The sequence below is a fragment of the Calonectris borealis genome, chromosome 12, assembly GCF_964195595.1.
Source record: "Calonectris borealis chromosome 12, bCalBor7.hap1.2, whole genome shotgun sequence".
Lineage (NCBI taxonomy): Eukaryota > Metazoa > Chordata > Aves > Procellariiformes > Procellariidae > Calonectris > Calonectris borealis.
The window spans coordinates 20909177-20935709 of NC_134323.1; the positions used below are offsets into that span (position 1 = coordinate 20909177).

Here is a 26533-nt window from a genome sequence, read left to right on the forward strand (position 1 = left end):
AAAAAAAAAGGGAGGGGTGGAATACGGGAGAGGTGCTAGTTTTAGAATTAACAGGATGAAATCTAGTGAGGAAGCAGGATGGCAGATGACAGTGTGGTAAGAAAGAGAGGGAGCAAACAAGAGCATGGGCGAAAGGGCAGCAGCGGCAGAAAACCTGAGCACAAGGGGCTGGGAGATCCGCGTGCAGGTGAAGGGCAAACACAGAACACGCCTCAAAGACTCCCCCCTTCCGTTTCAAAGAGTGGCTGGCATGACGAGGCTATAAAACCACTAGCGCCCGTTACCAAATTCGGCAGGTCCGGGGATAGTCTTCATTCCTCGATATGACACCCATGGGCAGCACGAAGGGCTGGGAAGCTGGTGCCTTGTCCTGGGTCGTCCCCTCCGCCCCAGCTGCAGTCTCTTCCCCCTCGGCACCTTCTCCTCCCGGGGGCTTCGCAGCAGGCTGGGAGGCAGCCTGCTGGGAGCAGTCCTCTTCCTCCTGGCGGTGTTCCTGCTCCTGCTCCTCTCGACGCACTTGCTCCTGGACCTCCAGGACGATGCGAGAAAGCTCACTGAAATCGCGAAGGTTTTCTATGTCGGGTAGCTGTAGAGGATGTGCCAGGTCGATCTCCACAGTCTGCTGGCCAGCTGGGATGTTGGGATCTCCCTAAAGACAGGAAGCAACAGCACGGCTGCAGAGGCAGGGCGCTACAGAGATCAGACTCTAGCATCTGACTTCTACATAGTTCACCCTATTCTACAATCACCAAGTTGGCAACAAAAAAACCCCTCGGACCTTCTTCATTGTTCCCTAAGCTGTCTATGTCACCTCTGCTTTCCCTCTCCCAGAAACAGAATTTCAAACCAAAAGCTACGAGCCAGGCTGTACTTGCAAGGGTGAAAGAAAGTCAAAGCTGCAACTGCTTTTTGTCAGAACCCCTCCCTGCAGAGAGGAAGGAGCTCGCTAGCCTGGCTTCAGTGAAGAGCTGCCAACATTTGGTACCTGCTCCTCGGATACATGCGACTGATCTCCAGTGACCTGCTACCAGCTGCTCACAGAAAGCAGCTGGAAGGGAGAAAAAAGGAAGGGGGAGCCAGGTGGCGTCATGAGAAACTTTGCAGAGCAGGTTCTAGCTACTCTGCACGTGTTAAGATTCACCCAAAGCCACCCATCCCCACAAGGAACAGGGTTTGGGGTGGCAACAACTGACTACCTCCCAGACAGAGATCCATGGCGTCAAGAAGAGAATACTTTAACAAACATCTGAGTTAAAGGAAAATGCACTCACAGTGATTTTAGTCCCCTTCGCTTTCTTTCCGTGAAAGCTCAACATGACAATCTCCAGCCCATGGCTCCCATATGTTCCCTTGAAGAGACCTGGCTTTATAAGGTCATCAGGGCTGCTAGGAGGGAGGTAGATGCGTCGGTATGTCAAGCAGTTGCTGTGCAAAAACCAAAGGTTAGAGAGGTTAAGAGAGAATCCCTCGACACAAAGAATGTGTTCGCAGTCTGCTCATCCAGGCAGTTTTGGGATGTCATCAAGAGACAGGAGGGATCTGTGTTTTCGGCAATACCAACAAGCCTAACATTTTGCTTTAGACCTACGGAAGCACTCCCGCCCTGCAGTTCTCTCTACCAGTCCTTGTTAGCACACCAGGAGGCTCCTGCAGCAAGGTCACAGTAATCCTCCTCACTGCCTGGGATTTCCGGAGAACCTAAGAGTGAAGCATATTTAAACACCTGCTACAGCAAGGTGGCTGATATTAGAAGTCTGGAGTGACGGTTAAAAAATCTCCCAAGTTCTCAGGGCCTGTCTGATGTCTGCCTAGCGCACAGCATATTGCTTACTAATACGGATAATAAGCAGATAGCTCCTTGGGATCACGGGTATTTGCTCTGTCTTCAAATTAAACACAGTTAAACGACTCAAAACCATCTTACTGTGCATAGTTATTGTAAAGAACTTGGAACCTTATTATTACTGCTGTCATTACATCTCATCTCTCTGTACAACTGGAAAGCACTGTGCTTCACCGTATCTTTGCACAGAGCAGAGACAGAACATTCCTCTGGCTGTTAAAGCCCATTGCAGGCACCCCATTGTTGGAACAAATCATCCAATGTGCTCTTGAAGTTGCAGCAGCCTCAATACCTAGAAAGAGCTGGTGCCCTTACTCATATTGGCTGGTGTAGATGAACTTCATCAAGATGAGCTCTTGCATGTGTTCATGGAAGATGTCTTCCAGAGTCCGACCCCATTCTTCCCTTAGCCACGTCCGGAATTCCTGCAGCACAAGGAGAAGAGAAAAGGGGGAAGATAAAGGCATTTCAATTGCGACAGTGATGTACCCCAACATGACTTTGCCTCGTCAGCAAAGGCAGAGCCACAGAGAGGGCATATGCTCTGCCCAAGGTTTGGGAACAAGCACATGTTGCTACAGAGCTGGCTTGGAAATATGCTTAACAAGTAGTGATAATGGTAACTGCCCTATACTTGCCAGACTCCACACAATAAACATGCTTCCTTTCAAATCAATCACAGGTAGAACCAATATGCCTTCTCAGAATAAAAGCGTAAGCATCACTTGTTACTGCAAAGTAGCTGACCTACTACTTCTTTACATCCTGACTTATCTCACAGTAACTCATTCGTGTGCCCATAAGCTGACTCCTGTGCCCTATCCTGGCATGTTAAACATAAAAGGGGAAGCTTTTAAATGGCACTGAAGATTTAGGAGCTTAAATCCTGCTGATTTAATACTGATGCATCTAAATCCAGAGGGTGCTTTGAAAACATCTCCTGAAGTACCTCATACCAGCTCCGACAAGTTAATACCCTACCATGAGTTAGCATGATAACAGCTTACACTAAGATTGCAGCCTACCAAGTGATATTACAAACCTGCTTTCTTTATCTTCTAAAGCCAGATCCTCCAATTACCATAATGCCACGCACACTTAACGCAGTGCTTTGAAAGTATTAAAGCATTTCTCATCTGCTACAGAACCAGAAAACACTTAAAACCTTTCACCCAGCTGTTTCCCATTAGTAGACAGACATTTTAAAGCATTTGTTAGAAGCAACTGAAGTATCAGATTTGTCACGTTCAACTAGCTGGCAGCAAACACCACTACCTGGAACAGGTATTAGCTGAGGGTTTTCATCCTGACATTTATACCTGTACCTTAAAACATGTAGTTTGGGAATCTGCCTTGCTGGGTATAGCTGACACAGACACAGGATAAACAACCAAATGAAGCTTTTAATCCCTCAACCAAGATGACAAGCAGTAGAGAGGTGCCCCACTGACAAGCAGGTATTCAGATGCAGCTGCTACTCAGTATTAGGCCTGTGTCTGAAAGATCTTAAGTACACAGACAGCAATACCAAGAGATCAGTGTCTGGCAAGTGCTGCACGGAGTACAATGCATATGGCTGTCTTCCTTTGGACAGGCCTGCTATCAAACAGGAATGGTGTCACAGCACAGGAAGAAAAAGGGTGCTGGCGCTTAAAGAGCACCTTGCCACACAAAAAACAGCTTTTTGCTCAACAGGATGGACGTAACAGCCTGCTCCAACACCCTGCTACGCACTGAGGTAAGGCACAGGGTCTCCACCCAGACATTCTGCAGGTGTAACACTGAATTGATCCCATATACTGGATCCTTAAAGCACACCTTGGCAAGTACAGAAGAGGTTCCCCAAGATCCTGCAATTATTCAAATGTGGACACTTCAAGTTTTGATTCCAGTCACAGATCAATTCTACTCACTTAAAAAAAGATCGTAGTAAATCAGCCAGAAGCTACCAGCCTGGGTTTTCATGTATGTTCAGATATACAGAAATTAGAAGGCAGAAGACCACCTCCCAGACCCCAACATTAGCCAAGAGCTTAGGTAAGAGAGCAATGCTTTATCTTCAGAAAGGAGACATACAAGCAGCCTTAATGCAGACCCTTGGCAAAGCACTCTTACCTCTTGCCTTCCACCTGACATCCGATGGTGATCTGTCTGGTTGCATTTCGTGGAGAACTCATCCTTCTTTACAATCTGTAGTTACCATGGAGGAGAATTTAAGAGGTTACAGACCTGTTTAGAGATGCCTAGGATGATGTAACTAAGACTGCTTAGAGTAAATGCTTTACACAACAAGCGTTACTGAATTTGCTACAACAGAGAAATCATAAAGTGATACCAACTGCATCAGCTACAGAATAGAGGAATAAAAGCAATAAAAGCCCAATGCATTCTAATGGAAGATACTAGTTTTAAGTTGCTTCTCTATTTGAGCTTCCTTCTTCAAATAAAAGGAAATAACCTCTCAGGAAGCTTTTCAAAGCATCCAATGTACTGAATGGATGCTACATCACCTTCTCAAGGTCTCATCTCAGAGAGAGCTGTAAAACAGAACAGGTCTGTGTGTCTGCTTGGACACATTCACCAGCTGCACAAGGCCATTTTGCGTATCGTTTCCCCCAGCCTGTACACACACTGGTGCTTCCACCCTCCCACCCTGTTCCAGCCCAACAGAAGACAGTGTAACAGCCTTGCTGTACTATTGCCAGTGAACAAATTCAGAGCAGGGAACAGCCCACACAACTTGTCAGACACATAATAAGCGTAAAGCTGGCATCCACACATACAACAAGGTGGTGAAAGCCACATCCCTTAAATAAAATTCTCACACCGTTTTTTGATGAATCCACTTCCAGAGCGAATGTGCATGCACGCACACACAAACTGCACCTAGGACAGATGCTAAAAGTGCTAGAGGAGCTCACCTGGATATGGCCATTATGAGGTCCCTTATGACCATACATGCACTCAACCGTTGCACATTTCCTCTCCATGAGATGAATCCTGAAGAGAGGTTTGAATCTCATGGGATCGTCAACATGAGGGTCATGAGGTGGCAAGTACATCCAGCCAATGATGAACAAACCGTCTACCTGCAGAGGGATGGGAGACAAAGCATACAAGATCAGCCTCGCACGCTTTCTGTTGAGTTTGCAGCAAACAACTCCCGGGCCTATTCTGCAACAGGGTAGGAGCTGTAGAACAGCTTGCTGCATTTCCAAACTGCTTTCCAGCAATTAAACCAGACCATATGCACTCACAGCACACCCTTGGTGAAGAGGGAGAGGGTTTCTTTACGAGGCTTTCTGCACCACTGGAAAATGATCAGGCCTTTATTACTGCAAACAACTTTGTGACGGATGCTTGGTGTGCAGGATCCAAGGGGAGAGACTGCACTGAAGAGACCACACAGCTAGTCAAACTCTAATTGGTTTGAGAGCTCCTGCTGACAGATACTCGAATAGACGAATTCTGCTTCTCACGATTATCTGTGCCTTTTGGACAAGGAATTATTTGGCTCTATTACTCACAGACAGCGCAGGAAGCAACAATCTCCTCTGCTGAGAGGTACGAGTGCCAGCCCTCTTCCTGCACGCCTAACAGAATCCTTCCCCACAAGCCCTGCAACTCCAGAGAAAGATGTCTCTGTTTAGAAAATATCCTGAGACAAAAGCAGAGCAGCGCCACAGAGGCACCCTTGTCTTTATAAGGTCACAATATCATGTAAGTATTGGTGCACTTGGATGCACTCTTATACCAGTTCATGGAACAGAATCTTGCAAAACCCAAAGGCCTCGTGATTTGTTACGCTTCAACCTGTCAGCTATTGAACCTTGGTGCAAAGAACAAGGGCTTCAGGCAAACTTCTGGCCCAGCTCTCACCAATGCAAAGTCAAGCGTTGTTCATTAACTGCCCTCCCCAGCAGCGCAAGAGCTGCCAGACTCCGCAGGTCTTGCACCAGTATCACTACATCTGATGCATCAGCGTTAGACATGGCTGGTGAAAAGTATGGCAAACTAAGGAAGGAGATGCATGAACACAAGTGCAAAACCCTTTGCAAAACGTTCAGCTGCAGGCCAAGATAATGCAGTAAGTGATGGGCCAGTGCTGAAACCTCTGCTGTACTCAATGCACAAGGAAGGGACTCCCGTGCCAGCCACTGGAATATCAGCATTAAACTCTAAATCAAGCCTTTCCCTGAAACATTGGTCGTGTTTTCTGTGTGGTCTTGTGGCTGTTTGGAGTACAGCTGAAAAACAAAAGGACTGTCTGGAAAAAGATGGTTATGATGAAAAGATCCAAGAAGCAACCTCTGGTCCCAATCACTTGCTTGAGGGCTGACTGTTCAGACTTCTCAACAGCACAGAGATGGCAACCAGGTCGCGAAAGCAGTATACAAAAGACTCACCACAGCCCCCAGAATGAGGTACTCACTCACCACCACGTTCAGCAGTCCTCCATAGGGCCCGATGTCCGGCTGCCATAATCCCAGGATGTGTCGGTATCGGTGCAGCACTAGGGAACAGTGAGACACTGAAGTGAGCACATCAAGCTAAGGAACTGGGATTTTGGGAAAAGAAAGAAGAAGGAGGACTGCTACCAGACTCCACACAACACTGACCACCCACAACTGCCTTTACTAAGGAAGGGAAAGCTGGTTACACCCAACCACAGCCCCGCAGTTCTGAACTGAGGCCTCCCACAAGCTCACACAGATTTATGTTGTTCTCTGCAGCCCTGTTCCTGGCCCGGTGCAGGGGCAGGAGCTGGTTTCCAGGACTTTGCAGAATCAGACACCTCACCAGGAATTCTCAGAAAACTTTTGCAACATGGTCCCGTTAATGCAAATCACATGATATACCCAGAGCTAAAAACAACCAAAGTATCTGCCATCTCCAGTTACCAAAAATGTACTTGATGCCTCAGACTGCAAAGCAACAGAAAATTAGGAAGGGCAGAAAGGCAGTAAGGAACAGGGAAATTTGAATATTTTGAAAGAATTTCCCTACCTTGTATAGACAAACTTGTCTCCAGGGTTAAGCATCCTTAAAAACAGCCACCAAGAGAGCACGGGCAAAGCGCACAGACCATGTCAGCTCAGGACATCTGGTGGTGTTACCAGCCCAGTAACGGCTTTAAAAATTCTAAGTAAGCAGCTACATTTCAGCAGTGCCCAAAAGCTGCTTCAAAGTCCCCCTCAAAGCCTACTGCAACAGGTGAGGCTTCTCCGTTTCTCCGGAGAGAGAAGAAACGCCATTTCTCATCTCGGAGCTAGGTGCACTTCTAATCCCACCAAAACTGAAGGACAAGTAGGAACGTTTTCAGCAAGCAGGAGAAAATGCCTATTACAGAATGATCTTAACAAACCTCCTCTCTCGAGGAAAGCTTAGAGATGCTACTTGCCTCCAGTCCTTACACAGTCAGCCATTAATTTTGACCATGTAATTTCCTGACATGACCAGCAACCTTTGCGTGAAGAGATTACACACAATCTGGCATTTTGGGCAGGAACAACAGGATGCTGATTATTTCTATGAAGATGGCAAGAAGATCCTACACTTGCTTTACAATGATATTCATGGCCAACTCAGAAGGCCGCAATAACCTGTTTTAACCTACAGGACTGGTTTGAATAATGCTTTGCATCAATTTATAGGAAGAATTGTGTTTCAGTGCAGCTGTTACAACAGCTTTGTTTCATTAACTACTTAAGATAGCAAGAACTATAGGAGTGTTTTTATTACACCAAAGCAGAGAACTTCCACAGAGGTTTAGGACAGCAGGGAGGGTTGTCCAGAGCTGCTGCCAACTGGCCTGGAGGAGCCTTTTTCCTGTGCAGTAAACAATTTAAGATTGATGGCCTGGTTTCACCCAGTGAACCGAGTGCAGCACAAACAGCATTAAGGCAAGCAAGCAAACCACATTCCCAGTCTTCTTGTCTCAGTGCAGTAATTACATATTAATAAATGGTATGTGCATAAGCCGCTCCACCCACCACAATCTGCCTTCTACCCTGCCTGGCATGGAGCTGATAAAACCCAGCTTTTTTATTATTTTTAAAACAGAAAACTTAATGCTAAGCTATCCAAGAGTGATGAGGATGTCCCTCCTCCCCCAGCTCCTGTCGGAAGCACTTCCAGAGCTGTAGCTACAACCAAAGGCCTTTTCAACAGCACAGAAAGTGTCTGCTCGACAAGGCAAGCCCTTCCACTCCGAGACACGTGCCTGTCGAGGGCAGTTTGTGTGCTCACTCTGAGTGAACAGCCGGCTCCAGCTGCAACTCGGTTCGCCAGGAGCCATGGCAGTTCAGGAAACGTGGCTGTCACAGACAGAGCTTGCTTCACCATCTACCCCGACCATCCGGAAACCTGGGGCTGCAAAGGAAGGAGGAGGCCAAAAATCCGATTTACCTCCAGAAGAATCCTACCTACTGGATAGCAGCTTCTGTCCTTAGCTTGCACCACTACTGTGAGCAGCTCTTCTTTCTTAGTTTTTTAAAAACCCAGCTGTTTGGCACGACAGAAGTCTCTAGATGAGCTGCTGGGAAACAAGCTGCAGTGTGAGCAGTGCTTCACCCAGCCGCACCCTCCCTACACACAACGCCCACGGCAGGGACACCTTAATGGACACGTCGTCTCCCTCACTCGCTCAGGGTGCTGTGGACTCCTTCTCCTGTTCTTCCAGGAAAGGAATTTACTGAGGAAAATGCTGGTACTTGGCCAAAGGCCCAAACAAGTCTCCAAGCAAAAGCACAGCTCCATTTTCAGGTCAGGGGTGTCTCTGGGCTCCAGCGAGCCAGCAGCTATATTCATTGCAGGAAAACCTGATGAATTCCAGCTCTGGCTCTCCCTGGCAGGAGATAGGATGGATCTGACAGTTGTTTCCCTCCCTGCTCCTCGAAAGAAAACAGCACTTGGGTCTTTCTCCAAGGTTTTCTTTTGCTATGCATGCTGCCTGTTTTTCTCAATCCTGAAAAAGCCTTTTGTCTACCCGAATTTCTGAGCCCACATCCTGCTAAATGGAGCAAAAATACATCCACTGGACGCTTCAGTACAACCGCCACCCAGCCCACGTTGCTACAAGCAGCCCTGCACGCTCTTCAGGTGGGAAGGTGGCTTGAATCCAGCTGGGGATGGTCTAGGAAGAGCAGCGAATGCCCAAGCTCCCATCAACAGAAGGCTGCCTGGGAAAGGTCTAACGCCTGTGCTCTTCGTCAGACACAGGACAAGGAAGTGACACTGAGCAAATGCACAGCGATTTGAGCAAGCATTGCAGCGCTGGCACACCACAGACATGAACAGACAAGTTACAACCCCAGAATGGGTTATTAAAACAGGAGGAGAGCAGCCTTCAGATGTTACTGTTTTAACTAAATCTCATTTCATTATCTGTGACCAGCTTGGCCAGCACAGGCAGAGAAATGCAAAAACCTAACACGGGAGTTTTCAGTGAAATCTGCAGCCATTAAAGCAGAGGTAGCTCGCTTTGAGTGGAAAAGACCTGATCCACTACAACTCTCTCGGACTCTCAGGATGCAGCAAGACATCCAGAAGCAAAATGAGTTGGAAGAACATAAGCAGTTACTGCCCTCCAGCTGGTGATAACCGACCTGCTAGCGGAAAGAGCTAAGTGTCAGCCAGGCTAGTTTAAAACCCGGGGGAAAGTGATCTGAGCTGACCTGGCTATCGCTGCATGAATATGAATTAGGGAGCACTCACATGGTAAATGCTGGCAACACAGTCTTAATACACAGGAGGGGAAAAAGGAGGAAACGGGCAATCGCTTCTTAAACCACACTGGCTGCTCCCCAAGTAATACAACACGCCCCCAGAGAAAAGGGACATGAGATACCAGAAGTTTGGGGCTGCAGCTAAAGAATTTACAGCTGAGAGAACAGCACAAAATGCCATTTCAGAGCCACCACAAACGGCACGTTTGCAGCAAACATCCAGGCAGCAATCTACAAAGGAATCCCTCGCCCTGTGGGGCAGCTTCAACGTGCCTCTCCTTCCCATCCAGCTCCAGAACAAGGCTGGTATTGACAGGCAGGACTGCCAAACCTAAAACTTTCTAGTGATTCCTGCTGTAGCGCTGCTGCTGCTTGTCTGTCGTGACTCACGTTAAAGAGACCATCTTCTCGGCGCGGCCCATGCTCGACTGCTTTCTTTAGCACAGGTAAGTCTGCAGCATCCAGTCTGCTCATTAGCATGTGCAAAAAACTACATTCCCAAGCACCAGTGAGTTAGTAACTTGAGTCTGCAAAACTCTGCAGACCCAAAGGAGCATTAGAGACAGCTCAACACCCCCTCCAAATACCAAGCAGTACTGGCTTCCTTAATTGACGTAAACTAATCAGTACTTCCCCCCAACTCCTGCAGAACAGTGAGCGCTAAACTCCAATGTTTTACTACTCTTCCCTCAAGACATCAGGAGGGAAAGAACAGTTTACTCAGAGCAGCTTCTTGACTGAGGATGGCAAATCACAAGCTCTGAAACACCAGCAGAATGTTTCCTAGAGAGGGAGATGGTGGTTAAAAGATTCACTGTGCAGGGAGGGAATTAGTATGGGAACCCTCAGCATTTTTCACTGGGAAGGGCTGTGGATCTGAATGCAGCTCATCTGGATCAAGACAAAGCTTTTTGCCAGTCCAGAGCTTATTTAAACTTGCTTTTGGGAGCCCTCACCAGCGTATCTGAGTACTTCCTTCTACGAGAGGAGCAATCTATGAAGAGCAGAGTGAGTGCTCCCCTACTGTGAACAGAGACCCTCCTTTTTGCACCCAGTCAGGACAATTTTTTAACTCAAAGCACTTCAAAAGGAGACCAACACACCTCACTGCCTGCCCTACTCACATCGTCACTCTAAAGGGTCAGAATACTCCGCTAACGCGCAACATAAAGAACTGACTAACCAGCACCCTCCGTACTGTCCCAAGGTCCACCCCAAAATAATTTGCTTAAAGCAACGTCACACTCCATGCAGCATCTTGTGTGCGCTTAGTGCGGGAAGCATCAACCAGCAGGAGGTACGTACGGCAGGTGTAAACATCTCTGTACTCCATGTGCTCGTAGTCGGGAAGGATTTTCATAAAACGCCCCGACTTCACTCGTGGGTTTATACCTGAACAGACACAGCAGGGTAAGTACCAGCGAACTCTGCTCCACTGTAACCAGCACGTAACAGTACGATGAATCTGGACCAACCACGCAGGAAAGTCAAACTCTCTTTTGACTTTACTTCCAGTTGCGGTGCACCGTTTGTTTCCATCAGCCCCAGTCTCAGGTATGCTCAGCAGGATTGCTCACACAGAACTTGGCGTGTTCAAGATTCCCACAGACAATATTTACAAATGGCATCCAGTGAACTCAAAGTGGAATCAGGGTCCCCCTCAAGCTCTGCAGTGCGACTGTAGCGAGCACCGCTGTCTCAGTAAGACCACTTAGGCCAAGTAACTACATGGACGGTAGCCCAGGCCTTGGATTAGTTATGCGTTCTAGCACTTAAGCTCAGTTCCCCATTTCCCACACTACTTCTTACAGAAGCACATTCAGTGGACAGAAAAGTGCATGTGAGTCCTGCCAGTAGCCCCAAATTAACTCTTCTGCAATTAAAGAAGTTTATGGGAGAAAATGGGGTCAACACCACCAGGAACCTGTTCCTCTAAGTGTTTGCAACAGGGCAAACTGCTGAATCTGAGCAGGAGGGCTAAGATGGTGCATCCCTGAAAGCCAGAAAACAGCTGCCAAGCATTCTGACTTTAGAGTAACCATTGCTAGTTAGGGTTGCTGAATGGATATGGACACAGTCCTTACTCTGACTGCAATAAAGTCTATCACAGAGGTGGTTCTCACACGTCACGTGTGACTCTTTGCCAACGGATGCTATGGATTCAGAAACTACTTCGGTGCAAAGGAAGACTGGAAACATACGTGTAAGACAGATCTATTGAGGGCTATTAAATCAACAAACCGCATTAGACTCTGGAAATACCCCAACCTGAAAACAGTCAGAAGCTGGGAGAGTACTTAGGAAAGTATCGCATAGGCTTGCCCTCTTCTCGGCCTTCCCTGGGTGACTGCTCACAGCCACGGCTGGGAGATACAGTACTGGGCTAGAGAGAGACATTGTTCTGAGCCAGTAAGGCCATTTTTACATATAATTTGCGTATAAAAAAAGCACAAAATATCACTTTAATATATCTGAACCATGGAACTATTGTAGTGAAAAAGACTACAGGTGAGAGATGTTCTGCCTTTTAAGACTGGCAATGCAGAATTAAGATCCGATATGGTATGTGCTGTACAGCTGTGACCACCAGTGCCATACAGAGATACTGGACTGAATGGGAAGAAAGGGAGGCCTCAAGTGCTAACGAGAATTCTCTGTGGACATCTAAGTGCTGGCTCAGCCCTCCCACCCAGAAAATTAGGCAGTTCCAGTCCTAGTGCACAAATAGGTCAAGAGGGACACTAGGTGATGAAACAATTTGCCCATGGATGCTCAGCAAGTCTATTACAGCTGGGATTAAAACCCTTCTACCTGTTCTTTTTTCCAGTATTAAGATCAATGCTTGAGCTCATCACTGCTTCAAGGTTCAGCAAATACAGTACATGTAGAAGCTGAGCCAGGTTTTGGATCTGCAAAGCCTACAGAGACCTCTCATGACTGTAACTTGTGACAATTACAGCTTTTGTTTCATAAAGCAGGACCTTATTTGAAGCCATAGTTCATGTGCTGCAGGTTAAATCTTTTTCTTTATCCTACGGACCACAGGTAACTCCCTTACAAAATTTGTGGTGGGGAACCAAGACAACACAGCCTGGCAGTGCTGGTATGGGAGCTCTTGGAGGGTTCACCAGGCTCTCTGAAACCAGCTCTGCTTCTGACTGCAAAGGGCAAGATTTGGTGTCGGGGAGACAGCCTCACCATGGACCCAGGCCTCCATTCCGTCCTTAGCCTACCTTGTTTTCGCTCTGATGATGCCCCCTGCCCCCTCCCCACTCTGAGACAGAAGATGTGCATCTACCTTGCAGAAGGCACAGTGGGTCTAAGGAGTTGGGGTCCCACTGCCACGGATGTTCCTAAAACACACCAACACCTCGGCAGAGGCCCAGTCCTGCCAGGCTCTCCTCCTTCAGAAGCAGCCCAGAGGAACGCTCATCCCTTTACCTACAGCACTTTCCCACTGTCAGCGTATATCGGCATCCTTTCACTAAGATCCAGACTTAGCTACACTAGGGCATAGGAAGCCTCCAGCTATGAAAAATATCAGTTAATTCCTTAGCAAGATCTAAAAATGGCAAAACAGGAAAGGATGAAAAACCCTCAACACACTTTATAATAAATTTAAAATACATGCTCTTTTCCTACCAAAGGATTGGGGGACATAGACATCCCAATTCTTGGCATCTGCTTAGAATTAAATAAAACCCCAAACATGAACTTCACAGATTAAACCCCTGCCATTAGAAGGTAAGTTTGAGTAACTTGTACCGTCAAAGTTTAATAAATATTCAACATGTACAAGCTTTCAAAATTGGTACTAAGCAAGGCCATACAGATCCGTATCAGCTTCATCACTTACGCTTGGCATAAACATCTCGACAGGATACTCCCGTGATCTCCAATTTCCGCAAGTTTTCACAGACGCCATATTCTGCAACGACACAGATAATAATGTCAATTCTGGCACAAAGGTGTTTGATACCCATGATCTGGATACCTACTGTTTGAGCAAAAATGAGATCTTATTAGATGCATTCTTGCGAGCTGCCACATTAGTCCGAGAATCTCACCGCGGCTTTGAAGAGAAAACAGAAAACTAGATGTAATTTCATTGCAGTTTGGGAATCGAACAGATTTTACAGCAATGTCTGCAACAAACACACCATAAGGAACACACAAACACAGCAAAGTTACAGATGCTTACACCTAGACCAGAAAGAGTGTGAAATGTGGAAGGCGTACTCATTCCAGCTGGGACTGTATGCCCGTTTAGATCAAATCATGATTGTGTGTAGTAATTATCTACTCCCACTGAGGCATCCAACAGGGAAAACTGCTTATTAGGATCCTAAAGAAAAGGTCACAGACTTTAAAAAGAATGAACTGGAGACATAAAACAGGCATCAGCATGTACAAATATGGTTACACTTGAAAGCAGATCAGATTGAGACGGGTCTGTTGTACGCTCAAATGCCTTTGATTGCTTACAGAACACCCTGAAAACAAAGCAATCCAGAGATCTTAAAGGCAGCTTTGAAGCAGCAAATGAGATTCTCTCATTTCATTTTCAGGAAGTCAATGCTGAACTTCTAAGAAACTTTAAAAAAATAAAAGCCAGTACTAACAACTCAATGCAAGAAATCCTTAGAAGACCAGAGGGAGGAAATGGGAGGAGGGAGATCCCAAAAAATCATCAGCAACAAAAAACACCCTTCTGCAGGACCCCGTTAGATCTCAGTATGGAAAACTACCCTCCTTGACATCAAAGACATCTATACCACAGATCAAACACCAGCTTTCCTTAGCAATACCAAACACCTGCCAGATATTTGATGCAAAAGTGTATCTGTGAAGACCCTCATCAAATCATTAAATATAAAACTTATCCTCGATAAAGCTTCCTTGAATTAACAATCTACCGTGGCTGCCAAATACCACTACCTAATGCTGGTAACCTGCTGCAAACTGAGAATTCACTTTTCATATACGAGAAAAGCGGAAGTTTCCCTGAATGAATTCAGCCTCCTCCTGTCTATAAATACACCTGTGGTACATGTACACGATGATAAAGCACACAGAAAGCTTACTGTCAGCCCACCTACGGGGAATACACGTTCTGCATAACATCGCTTCGGGTAAGCAGCAAGTTCAGTAAAGGTGAGAGGGGGCAGAAGGTACAACACACACATTGCCCTTCATTAAAAGATGCGGAGGCCAGGGGCAAAGTTCCTGCTGACTTCTGTAGCGAAAGCCAGAGGAAGCTCTGAGCGTTATCCAACACAAGGTGGGACGAGGAAGCACAATTAGCCGGAGAACAGACAGCCGAGCTTGCAGGAAACTACACCCAGCCCAGCACAAACAAGCTATTTAGTGCTGGGCTACAGCCAGCTGACCCAACACAGCCGTTCTGCAGATTTGTGAAACCAGAGCTGTGCCGGAGGCTGGAAATTCAGACCCACCCTGCAGGCCACCCCGTGTCTACCCCTCCTGCCAGACTTAGCAAGGCTTTCAACCACTGGTCTGCCTATGTACACAAGTGGGTATGCGCTTGGTAATGACATCAAAGGGATGGAGGGAACAGTATGTTTCCTCAGCTGGTTAGAAAGCTAGAGATCTTTACAAGATGACACAAACAGTGGTCATAGCCTGCTGTTTGCAAACGGCCAACTCTTTCCATGTAAACAAATACTCACCTGGCCACAGAATCACTCAGATGCACACTTTGCGCAGCAGGCATTGCAGCTAGATTAAATTCAGTGTCATTGAAGATATTTATACTGCATCAGAAAGGGAGGAGACATGCAGAGGATCCTGCCCAAATGGCATTTCTCCGTGTTGCTCTCTAACAGCGGTACTAGCACGGTGACATTCTCTCTTCCTCCAGAAGGTGCTGATTTTTCACAAAGCGTTTTCCCCAGTAGATCTGTAAATCACTTCGAGTGCAGTCTCAGTGCAGTGCCACAATAGAGCCACTACCAGCAGGTATCTTGAAACAATAGGGTGGGGTGGGAAGTGATTTGATGTTAAAGCTCTATCCCAGTTTCATGCAAGTGCCCTTGCAGTGAAATTTTATGAAAGCAAAACCACTACGAAAGGTGCATTTCCTAAATTTTGTAGTTCAAATCTTTCCTGGAAAGATTCAAATTTCTCCCAAGCAATAGCAAGCTCCTTTAAAAAAAAAAAAAAAAAGACAAAAACTTAGAATTTTGATATTGCTACATGCTATTTGACACTAGACATATCCAAGGCTTATAAGAAAGTATTATCAAGAAAAAAAAATTTCATTTTAGTGTGCGTTAACATTCATCTCATTTTATGATAACTAGTCCTTATCCTGTTTCGTTCAGCAAACAACTACAAAGAGTCAAAATCCCAGAGTGATGGCTTAACTCCGGGTAAGGGCATCACTTAAGCTCTTCTGACCCATGAGCTGTTAACACCATGATGGCCGCTTGATGGGAAAAATCAGTCTCTTGGCTCACAGTGCCTACAAAAACTCCAATTATTATAAGCAAGAAAGCTGGCCATCTCTTTTTAATCCAGAAGACAAGGCAGACATAAAATGAACAGTAAGTAGAGCTTCAAGATAGTTACAGAAAAATAAAACTGGTAAGGTTTTCTTTACAGAGAATAGAAAGCCTTTTCCAAGAAAGCTCTGAAGGGCTCAAGCTTCCTGGGAAATTCCACTTCGGTGCAATTAAGTCTATTTTAAGGAAACATTTCTCAGTGCAACAGCTCCCTGAGTAAAGTATTTTAAGGAGTTAATAGTCACAGAAATTCACACACAGAATTTATACCGTTAGAAAATTGCTACTTAATTCTGCTTCAAAAGCAAGGATGGAAATTGGGTTTAAAGTTCTTACTTGACCAGCTGGAAAGCCTGTTTTATTAGATTTATAAGGAGCGCTTGAAAGATTTACCAAACACAGTAACACAGTGCTGCTTCCATGGTCACATGCACTGGAATTCAAAGGGCTTGGAAAGGCAGTCTCCATTTATTATGCACTGCACTAATACTTTTGCAAGCGTAATTTACTCCCTGGCCTGCCCTCACCATATGTTCTTCTAAGCCTCACGTTCCCTTCTCCTTTCTACAAGAAGCCATGTCACACACCTTCCTCTGTGTGAAGTTTAAAAAACTAAAGTTTAAAAAACAAACAAAGAAGGCTCTTTAAACCCAGGTAGGGAAGAACCCCTGTACTCATATCAAAGACCAAATTACGGCTTTTTCTTTCTTTCTCAGCATGGCAATGCCAGTAAGCAGCTGCAAGCGCTGTACGTGGACATCCACAATCCAGAGGAAATTAGGATGCCTGGTAGAGCTTGACACCCTTACCATTGCTAAGTTTCCACTGTGCCCTGACTAATCAAGCCCTCCAATTATTCCTGGATAAATGCATGTTTACAAGGCTGTACACAGAACAGAAAGCATAGAAACTTACTGGTTTATTTCAGAGAAATATTATTTCCCACAAAAATGGGAGATTCTCAGGCTAGCATCTCCAGAATACCAGGGGGGGACATTTGGAACCAGCTTCTTGTTTCCAAAGGCTGAACTATCAGATTAAAATACACCAAATACTTTCCCAAACATTTCTCCCAGGGAAAAGCTTGTAGTTACCACTGAGATATTCTGCAGCCGCAAATAAGGAGCTGAGCAAAAGGAGATTTGATCTGCAACAAATGAAAGCATTGCAGAAACCCTAAAGCAAAAGATGGGTAGCTTCAGATCTACAGTTTGCAAACATATCCAAGATGACCCTCTAAAGGATGGCTACAGCTAGTGAGCACCTGCCATTAGCAGTGAGAAACAGCAAACCATTACCAAAGAACGTGGTCAGAGATGAAGAAAAGCCCACAATGGTTCACCAAAGAAACGCACTATACAATGCTTTAACCTCACATATAGGGGGATAAGAGCCTTGTGACTTATTAAAACCAGCTTTGCATTTACTAGGGTGCACTACAAGAAATTGTTCCTGTTGTAGGAGCAGTTGTACATCAAACTCCTGCGTGGATTCTCCAGAGTCTTGTAAGACCTGAACTCCACGCAACAGTCCCCTCACTGAGTGTGTAAACCAAATTTCCCACTCTTCTCCACAGGCACCTCTTTCTATAAAATTTGCTGAAGGTTAGCATCTTTAATACCTTGGCTGACATTTTTCAGCAGGTCCAAAAGCTGTTGGAGGTTGTTTTCACAAACAAAAGCTTTTTCATCCAAGTTCTAGATCTGGTTATTCTGAATTACTGGACTGTTTCCAGGTGTTCTGCTGCACTTGCGCTGTTTTATTTTAAGATGAAAGTGGTTACCATTTAAAACGGACTATCAGGTGTTAATCAAGGTAGGTCAGGCCACCAGCCAGGATGAAACACACTTTAATTCTGCTTCCACTGCAGAGATCAGCAATCTCCTATTTATAGAAAACATGAAAGTGACTGCAATCCTCTTCTTGCCAAAGAAGCAGTTCAGAGACATTGTTTACCCCAAATAGTTGCAATGATAAAAGGACAACAGCTTTAACAGCCATACCAGTGTTACACAACTACTACTGGTAAATCCCAGCACTCTCCCAGTTCACCAGCAGAAGCCACTCCACTTTCAGAAAGACAAGCCCTCTGGCTGCTTGCATTAATCACCACACATTCTCAAGGCTCATCTACAACTGCGGCGGCCCACAGCAGTGCAAGAGCAAGATACCAACGCTCCAGGGATTGAGTGTCCCATCTGACCTGGGCAACGGCCGGGCTTTTGCTTACATTCAGCTCTGCTCCTGTCCAAGACGAAGGTAGGAAATGGCTAAAACAAACCACTGCAACAATCCGCTTCTCTCAGAGAAGAACTGTTCTGTTTAATTTTAGGATTGTCTTTCTTGTACTGTTGTGCATTTCTGAAAACACAAGTAGTTTTGCATATGCAGCCGACACAAAGTTGAAGTCTACCAGTTACTTCCTCAAAGAGCTAACGTCATCAGTAGGCTTCAGAGGAAATAAGCTATCAATACAAGGAGTATGCTTGGAAAGGCACACACGCTCTCGCTCTTTCTAGGACATGCAGCTTCCCAAGACACGTTACTATGCCATGCTTAAACTCAGGCAGACACAAGCACACACTTAAGAACCGTCCTCAGTTGGGAAGTGGCATGGTTTTGAAAAAGATTACAAAAAGTAATTGCATTTTATGTTTGACTATCATACAGTCACCAATGTACGGCTATACAGAAATACAGTACAGCATATTCTAAATTTTATATGTGTATTTATATATGATGTCCATATACATCCTCAAGTAGTTGCATTCATCACACAGTTGCATGCTCACATTTAAACACACTCAGTAGCTGAGCATGTGCAACTGCATATCACTGCAATATATGCAGAGAAATTAACTGCAAAGTAGCTCCATAAAATGGTGACCACTTTTATACTCACGTGTACAAATACTCAAAGTTACAGTACTACCACAACAGTAATTACTTACACTGCTGTGTAGAGCAATGCAAAGCACTACGAACAGTGCAAGAAGTCCAGAATAGGAACCTCTTGGAGAACCACAACTGGTTAAAAGATTGCAGTAACAGTTTCATAGATGTAGTAAGTTTTTCAGTCAGGAACCTGACCCTTATCTGTTCAGCACAGCTTGCACACCATGCCTTTGGTACAAGATCTACCTCAATCACACCAGCAGTCCACCAATATGCTCTCCGACAGTGATTGGAACGGATACATCGGGGAAACATAAGAAACAGTGTACCAAAAGAGAATAAAAATTCGGTTTTATGCACCTCTCACCTTGTAGCTAGCTAAGGGCCTTGACGCAGGAGTCTAGTCTTAATACTTTCCCTTCCTGTCCAGTTTAGCTTTAGCCATACAAAGCCCACTGTTTCTTTAAATTTCAGCTAAGCTTTTGAACACTGCTTTACCTACTGGCAAGAAAATCCAGGGAGCTGTCGTGAATTTAATAAATAAATTTTTTTCCCCATTAGGCCTAATTTAGTGGTTCCTTTACAGGACAATCTAGCCTATATTTAAAAATTGTATACATTTCTACAGAAACATTTTGCCAGGATCATAACCTATCAAAATAATTAATCGGTGACGTTTTGCAAATCACTCATGAAATACACAAATGTCCATGAGGACTCTATGTCAGTAGAGGAGTACAAGGAAAGAACGAATGCCATTTTATTAGCCTGTCTCCAAAACACAATGTGAAGTTTTTGGGACAATGGGATCATCCCATGCTGAACTAAGAAATAAGAATGCTTTGGTATACATTTTCTAGGTACAGCCTTTGTACTGTTCAAGGGTTCTTGGATAGTGCTGATAAGGCATGAATTCACTCCTGCAAGGTTTAATGCATTTGAACAGATCCCACTGCCTATGGCAGGCAGCCACTCCGACATACCTAAATTCTTCATCCCTAAGCCCTCACTGGTATTAAAAACAGAAGACAAACAACAACAACAAAATATATATGACTTCATGTGCTGGCAGCAGATGCACCTGGCAGGATCACACTACGAAGAGAGACGATGACCACAGCAAGACAGCCTTCGGAGGGTGTACAGCCGCTGGATTAACAAACAGGGGACAGAGAACCACACTGATATGAGGAAAAGGAGGAGTAAAGAGTAGGAATCACAACCCAACAGAGCAGGGCCACAGCAACACAGAACAGAGGCACTACTGAAAAAAAAAATGCCCCCGAGCCTTTGCATTAATGCAGCACAGCATCCTTGCAACAGACGCTCCTCAGGAAATGCACATGCAAACCAGGAACCCCGCCGAACCTGGCACTGTATTTCCCGAGACGGGACACGAACGGATGACCTTACCCAGGCCTGCCCTCCTCCATCCACTCACTAGACCCCAGCGGGCTCCCTGCTCCTGCTTTACCTGCTGTGCCTCCCGGGCTCCAGGACCCCCAGCTGCACACCCAAGGACTCCGTTCTCCCCCAGTACAGCCCTATTCTGCTGGGACTGATCGTTCCCTTTCCTCGCTGCCTGAAATACTCCATCCTCGGGATTCACCCAAGGACACCCTACACGGGGACATCACCTGCTAGGGCCTGGGCCTGGTCCCATCCCCATTCCTCCCCTCCAGCTGCCACCCCGGGGAACATCCCCAGCTTGATGCCCTTTGCTAAGGCTGCTCACTAGTCACCCCTTTTGCAGCAAGTGCCACCAAGAAGGGACCGTGCCCCAGAGGACCCCGGATATGCCCTCTTCTCACCCTCCATACTTGGAGCCCTGCATGCACCCCTCAGGGCCCCACAACCCGCACCCCCTCAGGCCCCAGCTCTTTCCTCCACCCCCAAACCTCACACACCATCTCCTTTCTGCACCCCTTTAGGACCCCCACTCCACACCCCACCACCTCCCCGCATCCTCCGGGTCCTCCTGCATCCTCCGGGACCCTGACCTTGCACCCCCGGCCCCACCTCCTCTCTGCATCCTCCAGGACCCCCACCCTGCACCCACCGGGGCCATCTCCTTAGGGCGTCCCCGGCCCCCCACTTCGGGGCGGGCGGTACCTTCGCGGCAGCGCCGCCGCCAGATCGTGTCGGTGCGGAGGATGCGGCGAAAGGTGGTGCAGACGCGGGCCAGGCTGGGCAGGTCGGTACCGGGCAGGGAGCCGAAGATCTGCACCAGGAGCTCGGGGGGCAGCTCCAGGAGGGACAGCGGGGCCCGCCCGGCCGGGCCGGCCTCGGCGGGGTGCGGCGCGGACCGCCCGCCCTCGATGCGCTCCGCCGCCTCCTCGTCCTCCGTGGCGCCGCCGCCGCCGCCGCCCGCCTCCTCGGGGTCGGTGTCGGTGTCGGGCTCGCTGTCGCCGGGACCACCGCGCCGCTGCTCCCGCGCCGCCCCCCGCCGGCGGCAGCCGCGGGCCGGGCCCACCCCGCACAGCCGGGCGCACACCGCCATGGCCGCGGCCGCTCTGCCCCACGGGGCGGTGCGCGGCGCCGCGCGGCGCCGCCGGGCCCGCCCACCGTGCGGCGCCGCCAATCAGCGCCGCCATCGCGCCCTCGCCACGCCCCCGCGGACAACGGACGTTCCGCGGCCGTTATGCGCCCCCGTCCCCGACACGACCGTCAGCGCGAGGCCGCGCCCGCCGGGGAGGGTTCGCCCCCTAGCGCGCGGGCGGACTGAGCGCCTCCGGGGGGGCCGGTGGAGGCGTGCCCGTGCCCGGTATCGGCCTGCGCTGCAGCCCGCTGCCCGGCCTGTGGGGCTCGCCCCCGCCGCCCCGGTCCCGCCCCCTGCTGCAAGCCTGTTAAAAAAAATAAATATTACCTTCCCTGGGAAGCGCCTGCCTGCCCGCGGGGGGAGGAAAAGGAGGAAACCACTGCTGCCCCGTGTGAGGATCGAACTCACGACCTTCAGATTATGAGACTGACGCGCTACCTACTGCGCTAACGAGGCTCCTCTGGCAGCACCGCCCCGCGCAGCGCCCTTCTCCCGACCCCCCCCGCCCCCCGCCCGCCGCCACCGCCCCGGGCCCTTCCCCGTGCTGTGCCTCTGGGTGCTGCCTGAGGAATCTTGTTTATTTGTAAATGACTCTTTTTCTGCAGGAGACACCTGTTTGGGATTTTTTTTTTTTTCCAAATTAATTCATTTCCCACGCTTTTCTGCAAGACAGACCTGACATTTTTTGCAAATGGCTCCTCTTTCCCATGCTGTTCTGCAAAACAGTTGCATTCCTGAAAGAGTCCTTCGGGGTTCCTCAACCTCCTCATCCAGCTCCGCTGGCCAGGAACGGACTGTGAGGGCTGCAGTGACAACACGCGCGCAAGGAAATCCAGTTGTTTCCACGTAATTACATAAATAAAGCCAACCTCATTTGCCTCTCTGCTGTGAAGAGTCGCTGTTCCACTGGGGTTTCTGCAATGAAATTAACTCTGTGCATTCACTGAAGTGCTCAGCAGAAGAGGGTCCCCTACGATGCCGGCAGAAGTGCTGCCCTGAATCCTAATCAACGGGCCTCACCCTCAGCGAGGGTCTCAAGGCAGCGGTCACCATGACAATCAAGCTACAGATACCTCAGTTGGAAGAAGACAGGAAAACAGGCATTTAATTGATGCAGAAAGTCCCCAAATGTCGCCCACAAGAATCACTGTAGGGAGGCTGTTCTCCTGCAGAGGGAACAACTGGCAGAAGATGAAGGAGGACAGACCTTTGGACATCAGTCCCACCAGACAAGAAGAGATGTCTGGGTTGTGTTGAACAGCCCAAGGATTTTGCCAAGGGTCTAGCGGGCAGTTCTTGTTGTCAGGGGGACAATACCCTGATCTCCAGGGATCCGGCTGGCCAGGCATTCGGGACGATCAGATGATGAGTCCAGGCTGCAAAGCTTGTGGTATGAACAAGATTGCTACAACCACAGGATGCGTAAACGCACGGCTTCTTACAGCCTGAACCGCTGCATTCCTCCCTCCAACACTGCCCGCGTGCAGAATGAGGATGTCATTTTTAACAGTGTGCTAATCCTTTGGGGCTTCAGTGACGGATGAGTTTAGCGCCCACAATTCTGATTAAATTAAGAAAAGCTGCTCCAAACATCTAAAACAAGGCACATGGAAAATGAGTCACCTAAACCAAACATCAAGTGTTTGAAAATACGTCTGTAGCTGTTTTCCACCTGTATTGAATCACATGGGTTTTCCCGCACATTACATTACGCTCAGCTGGTACTCAAAGCTTCTGACACATCTCTAGAAGGCCTTGTCATGTCTGTTTGTTTAGGAACTGGTGGATTCGTGGAGAGGACAGGAAGAGTACTGATGGCAAGGATTTTCGTGTGAATGAAACAAAAGATGTCCTTGGTGACATTGCCTCGAGCAGAAACTCAACATTCTACAGCACACACATGCTTTTCCCTCTTTTGCAGTTTCTATTTTTATCTGGACTTTCTTCTTTCTCCTTTTCCTCTGAATGCTCCTGCTGTGCCTGATCACCCGACAACCTTCTCTCCCCTTCCCTCACCCACCTGACCCCTATAACCTTATCCCACAGCCTTGGCTCCACGGATGTCGAGCAACTGCGTCCCGCTCCATCCCTCAGTGATCAGACTTTCCCCCTGGCCCACTGACCCCCTTTCCAGTCCAACCCAGCAGAAGGCAGGACAGCCCATCATAAATCCATGCCAATTCCCACGGAGCTCCACCGCCCCATGCCCATTTCCTCCAGATTAAGAGGAAGAAGGGGAAAAGTCTGTCCGGCTGAAAGGCAGTGCCCACCTCCGTGATGCACTGATGTCACCCAGCAGGGAGCAAAGCCCGGCAAAGTCAGAGGCAATGCGACAAGCCCTGTGGGCTCTCAGTGACCGCATTTCCCCTTCCCATGGAGCAGCGGGGGGGAATCCCCATCTCTCATCACATTAGAGAGGAGAAACAATCATTGTCTCCGCTCCAAGTTTCAAGACCCGGACAGAAAAGGTTTCCAGTGCTGTTCTTGGGGAGCATCACACAATAGTCACAAGCAGAGAGGCTTGTGAGAGGCTGGGCACAGCAAAGCTCCTCGGGGCCCAGAAGGCAGAAAGCTGGTGCAGAACGGGGTGCTATAACTGAATATAACTTACAACTTCAGTGTTTACCACCCTGTCATCAGATTATAAAATTGGCACTTTCTCCTCTGTGTTACTGAATCCATTATCTGAATCTACCAGCTTTATTTGTGACGATAAGGAGAACAGTAAAAGTGCGTTATCATCATCTCCCATCCTCTGTGGTGCTACCAAGTGTCTGAGCACCTTTCTTTGTAAACACCACCAGAATAATAGCCCAGAGCTTTCCAGTCCTGCTGTTTCAGGCAGGCAGCTTGCACCCATTACCACAGGGCTCTTGAAAAAGGATGTACCGAAAGGGGAAATTTTATTGTTTGATTTCCCTTCAGCAATTAAGGAGCTGATGCAGCTCTCGCTATAGTCAATTAGTCTTCACGCTCACTCTAAAGGGCTTTGGATTGGTCCCAAAGTTAGTGTCCTCATTTTCTGTAATCCTGGAAGTGTTTACGCCTTCCCAGCCTCTGAGCAGGGATGAGCCAGCTGATGGCATATCCAGCCAATTATAACCTGAACAGCTAGGAGAGAATGATTTGTTTCCCATTTGGCAAGAGGGACAGAAAAGTATGGCAAGGCAGGCTGAGACAGATGAACAAACCCTCTTTGCAAGCCCTGTTTGCCACACAAAGTATTTGCAGCATGTTTTTTTGGCATAAGCCTGCAGTGCAATTTCTGCTTTGTAACAAGCATTGTTGGGGGCAGGACACTTCGAGGAGGGAATATTTCAACAGAAAGACCAAAGAATTTTGCTCTGGTTTTTCTGATGTACGTATTTTCATCTCAGTTATTCTTTTCTTGCTACTTTAAGCTGGAAAATAGCTCTTCTCATCCTGATTTTAATATTTCTCACCTTCTTCCTTTCTGTCTGGACACCGATCGCACCAGATTCTGCAGGATAATCTGATCAGTGGACAGACTGGGCTCTTCAGGGAAAATCCAGAGCACTGCAGAAAATGCTGATGATGACTCAGGAAGTGTTTTTCATCCTCCTGCTTTAGAGCTGAGCTCGGTGCCCTCTCTTTATGAAAAAGGGTATGGTCTTTCTTCAACATACTGTCCTTGCAAGGAGGTATTAGTCGATCTAATGATCAGCTGTGGTCATGAGTGCTTGGGGTCACCGAAGACTTTACAGCACTTCTACAAGAAGCAGTTGTTGTTCTTTCAGCTTTGGCCACGGTCCAGCCTGAACAATTTCATTGTGCCCAACAACTCCGGCAGCTCAGTTCGCAGAAGCATTATCCTGTCCAGGACAGATCACGGGACAGGCAGTCAGGTGTTCAAGATGCTATTACTGGTTCGGCTGCTGAGCGATGGTTGTGCAATCACAGGCAGCTCACTGAACCTCTGCATGCCTCAGTTTCTCACGATGTAAATAAGGAGGGTGTTTACTGAAGCCACAGGCTACGTAGTACTCGGTTAATATTTGAATATGCGTGGAATTGCTTAAATCCTAGGAGTATTAAAAATCAGTGGCAGACTTTGTTGCATGCTGTATTATGCCACAATTTCCCTGCTATGCCTCCCGCACTCACACTGTCGTTACTGCTTGCCAAGAGGTTATGGATCTTTTTGAGTGAAAGATAGTATATAAACATAAGTTATTGTTTTTTAGACCAACTGATTTACTGTGTTTCCTTGTGAAACCAATGGCTCCCATTTAAAACTTGATCCTGAAGCCAATAAATGTTTGCTGGAACAGCAGTAGCAGCAGTAGCTGATTACGGTACATGGCAATGATGTCTTAGGCAACACTTCTTGCAGGGGGAGTGCAACGAGTTTTTAGCCAAACATTCTAAGAAAATGATGTTTTTGTGACGACATTGCATATGTCTGTGTGTTAGTTTAGATCTACCATCCAGAAAAGCATCTGCCTAATCATCTCAAAAGTGTTATATTCTAAAAGTCTTGTGAAATAGTGGCCAGATAGAGGAGAGAGACAGTGTTAGTGTTCCCACTGAGGGTCATCTGTTGTTGACCTCAGAGAAAACCCACCCAGGGAAAATGTTCCACAAGTGGTTTCTTTAGTTTCACTTTTCTCAAATTTCACTTTTATATCCCCACAAAAGAGAGATATTTTGTCATTCTCATCATGTCTTGCTAGATTTCTCCTAACTCAGAAGGTGACTTCCACAGAGAAATTTGAAGTTTGGGAATTTGTTCATAGTCACCATCTTAAGACAAGTTTAAAACGAAAACTTCTCAGAAGAGTTATTTTAAGTCATTGCAAACAATTCACTACGATCTGATTCTCTCTGAAAATCTCCAACAGTGGCAGATTAATGGCTGCATACTGTATTAAAAAAATCAAGGCCCACATTTATCTTTAGCTGAGCTAGATCAATAAGAACAATTCATGAGAAGAGAACTGAGGGAAGGTATTTTGATTGAGGTTTAAATGCAAGTTATCTCAGC

At 47.2% G+C, this 26533-nt stretch overlaps 1 protein-coding gene and 1 non-coding gene across 10 annotated transcripts in view; both read right to left on the reverse strand.

Moving 5' to 3' along the window:
* The window catches only part of FBXO31 (F-box protein 31), a 28163-nt gene extending 6665 nt beyond the window's left edge, over nucleotides 1-21498 (reverse strand). For 7 of the 9 annotated variants that reach the window (XR_012675433.1, XR_012675434.1, XR_012675431.1 and 4 more), the window contains exons 1-9: nucleotides 21102-21489; nucleotides 13427-13498; nucleotides 10876-10962; nucleotides 6280-6356; nucleotides 4765-4932; nucleotides 3959-4033; nucleotides 2159-2268; nucleotides 1272-1425; nucleotides 285-649 (exon numbers count right to left, since the gene is read on the reverse strand). Coding sequence is in view for 5 of the 9 variants with exons in the window: in XM_075161550.1 (XP_075017651.1) it covers nucleotides 285-649; nucleotides 1272-1425; nucleotides 2159-2268; nucleotides 3959-4033; nucleotides 4765-4932; nucleotides 6280-6356; nucleotides 10876-10962; nucleotides 13427-13498; nucleotides 21102-21489 (1496 nt within the window). In the remaining 4 variants the exon portion in view is untranslated. Of the gene's footprint in view, nucleotides 1-284; nucleotides 650-1271; nucleotides 1426-2158; nucleotides 2269-3958; nucleotides 4034-4764; nucleotides 4933-6279; nucleotides 6357-10875; nucleotides 10963-13426; nucleotides 13499-21101 lie in introns of all 9 variants that reach the window. The other 2 variants (XM_075161551.1, XM_075161552.1) reach the window with 2 other exon arrangements.
* A 413-nt stretch (nucleotides 21499-21911) lies between these two features.
* On the reverse strand, nucleotides 21912-21984 carry TRNAM-CAU (transfer RNA methionine (anticodon CAU)). Its single transcript has one exon. It is a non-coding gene; the product is annotated as a tRNA-Met (tRNA).
* Between the last annotated feature and the right edge of the window lie 4549 nt (nucleotides 21985-26533).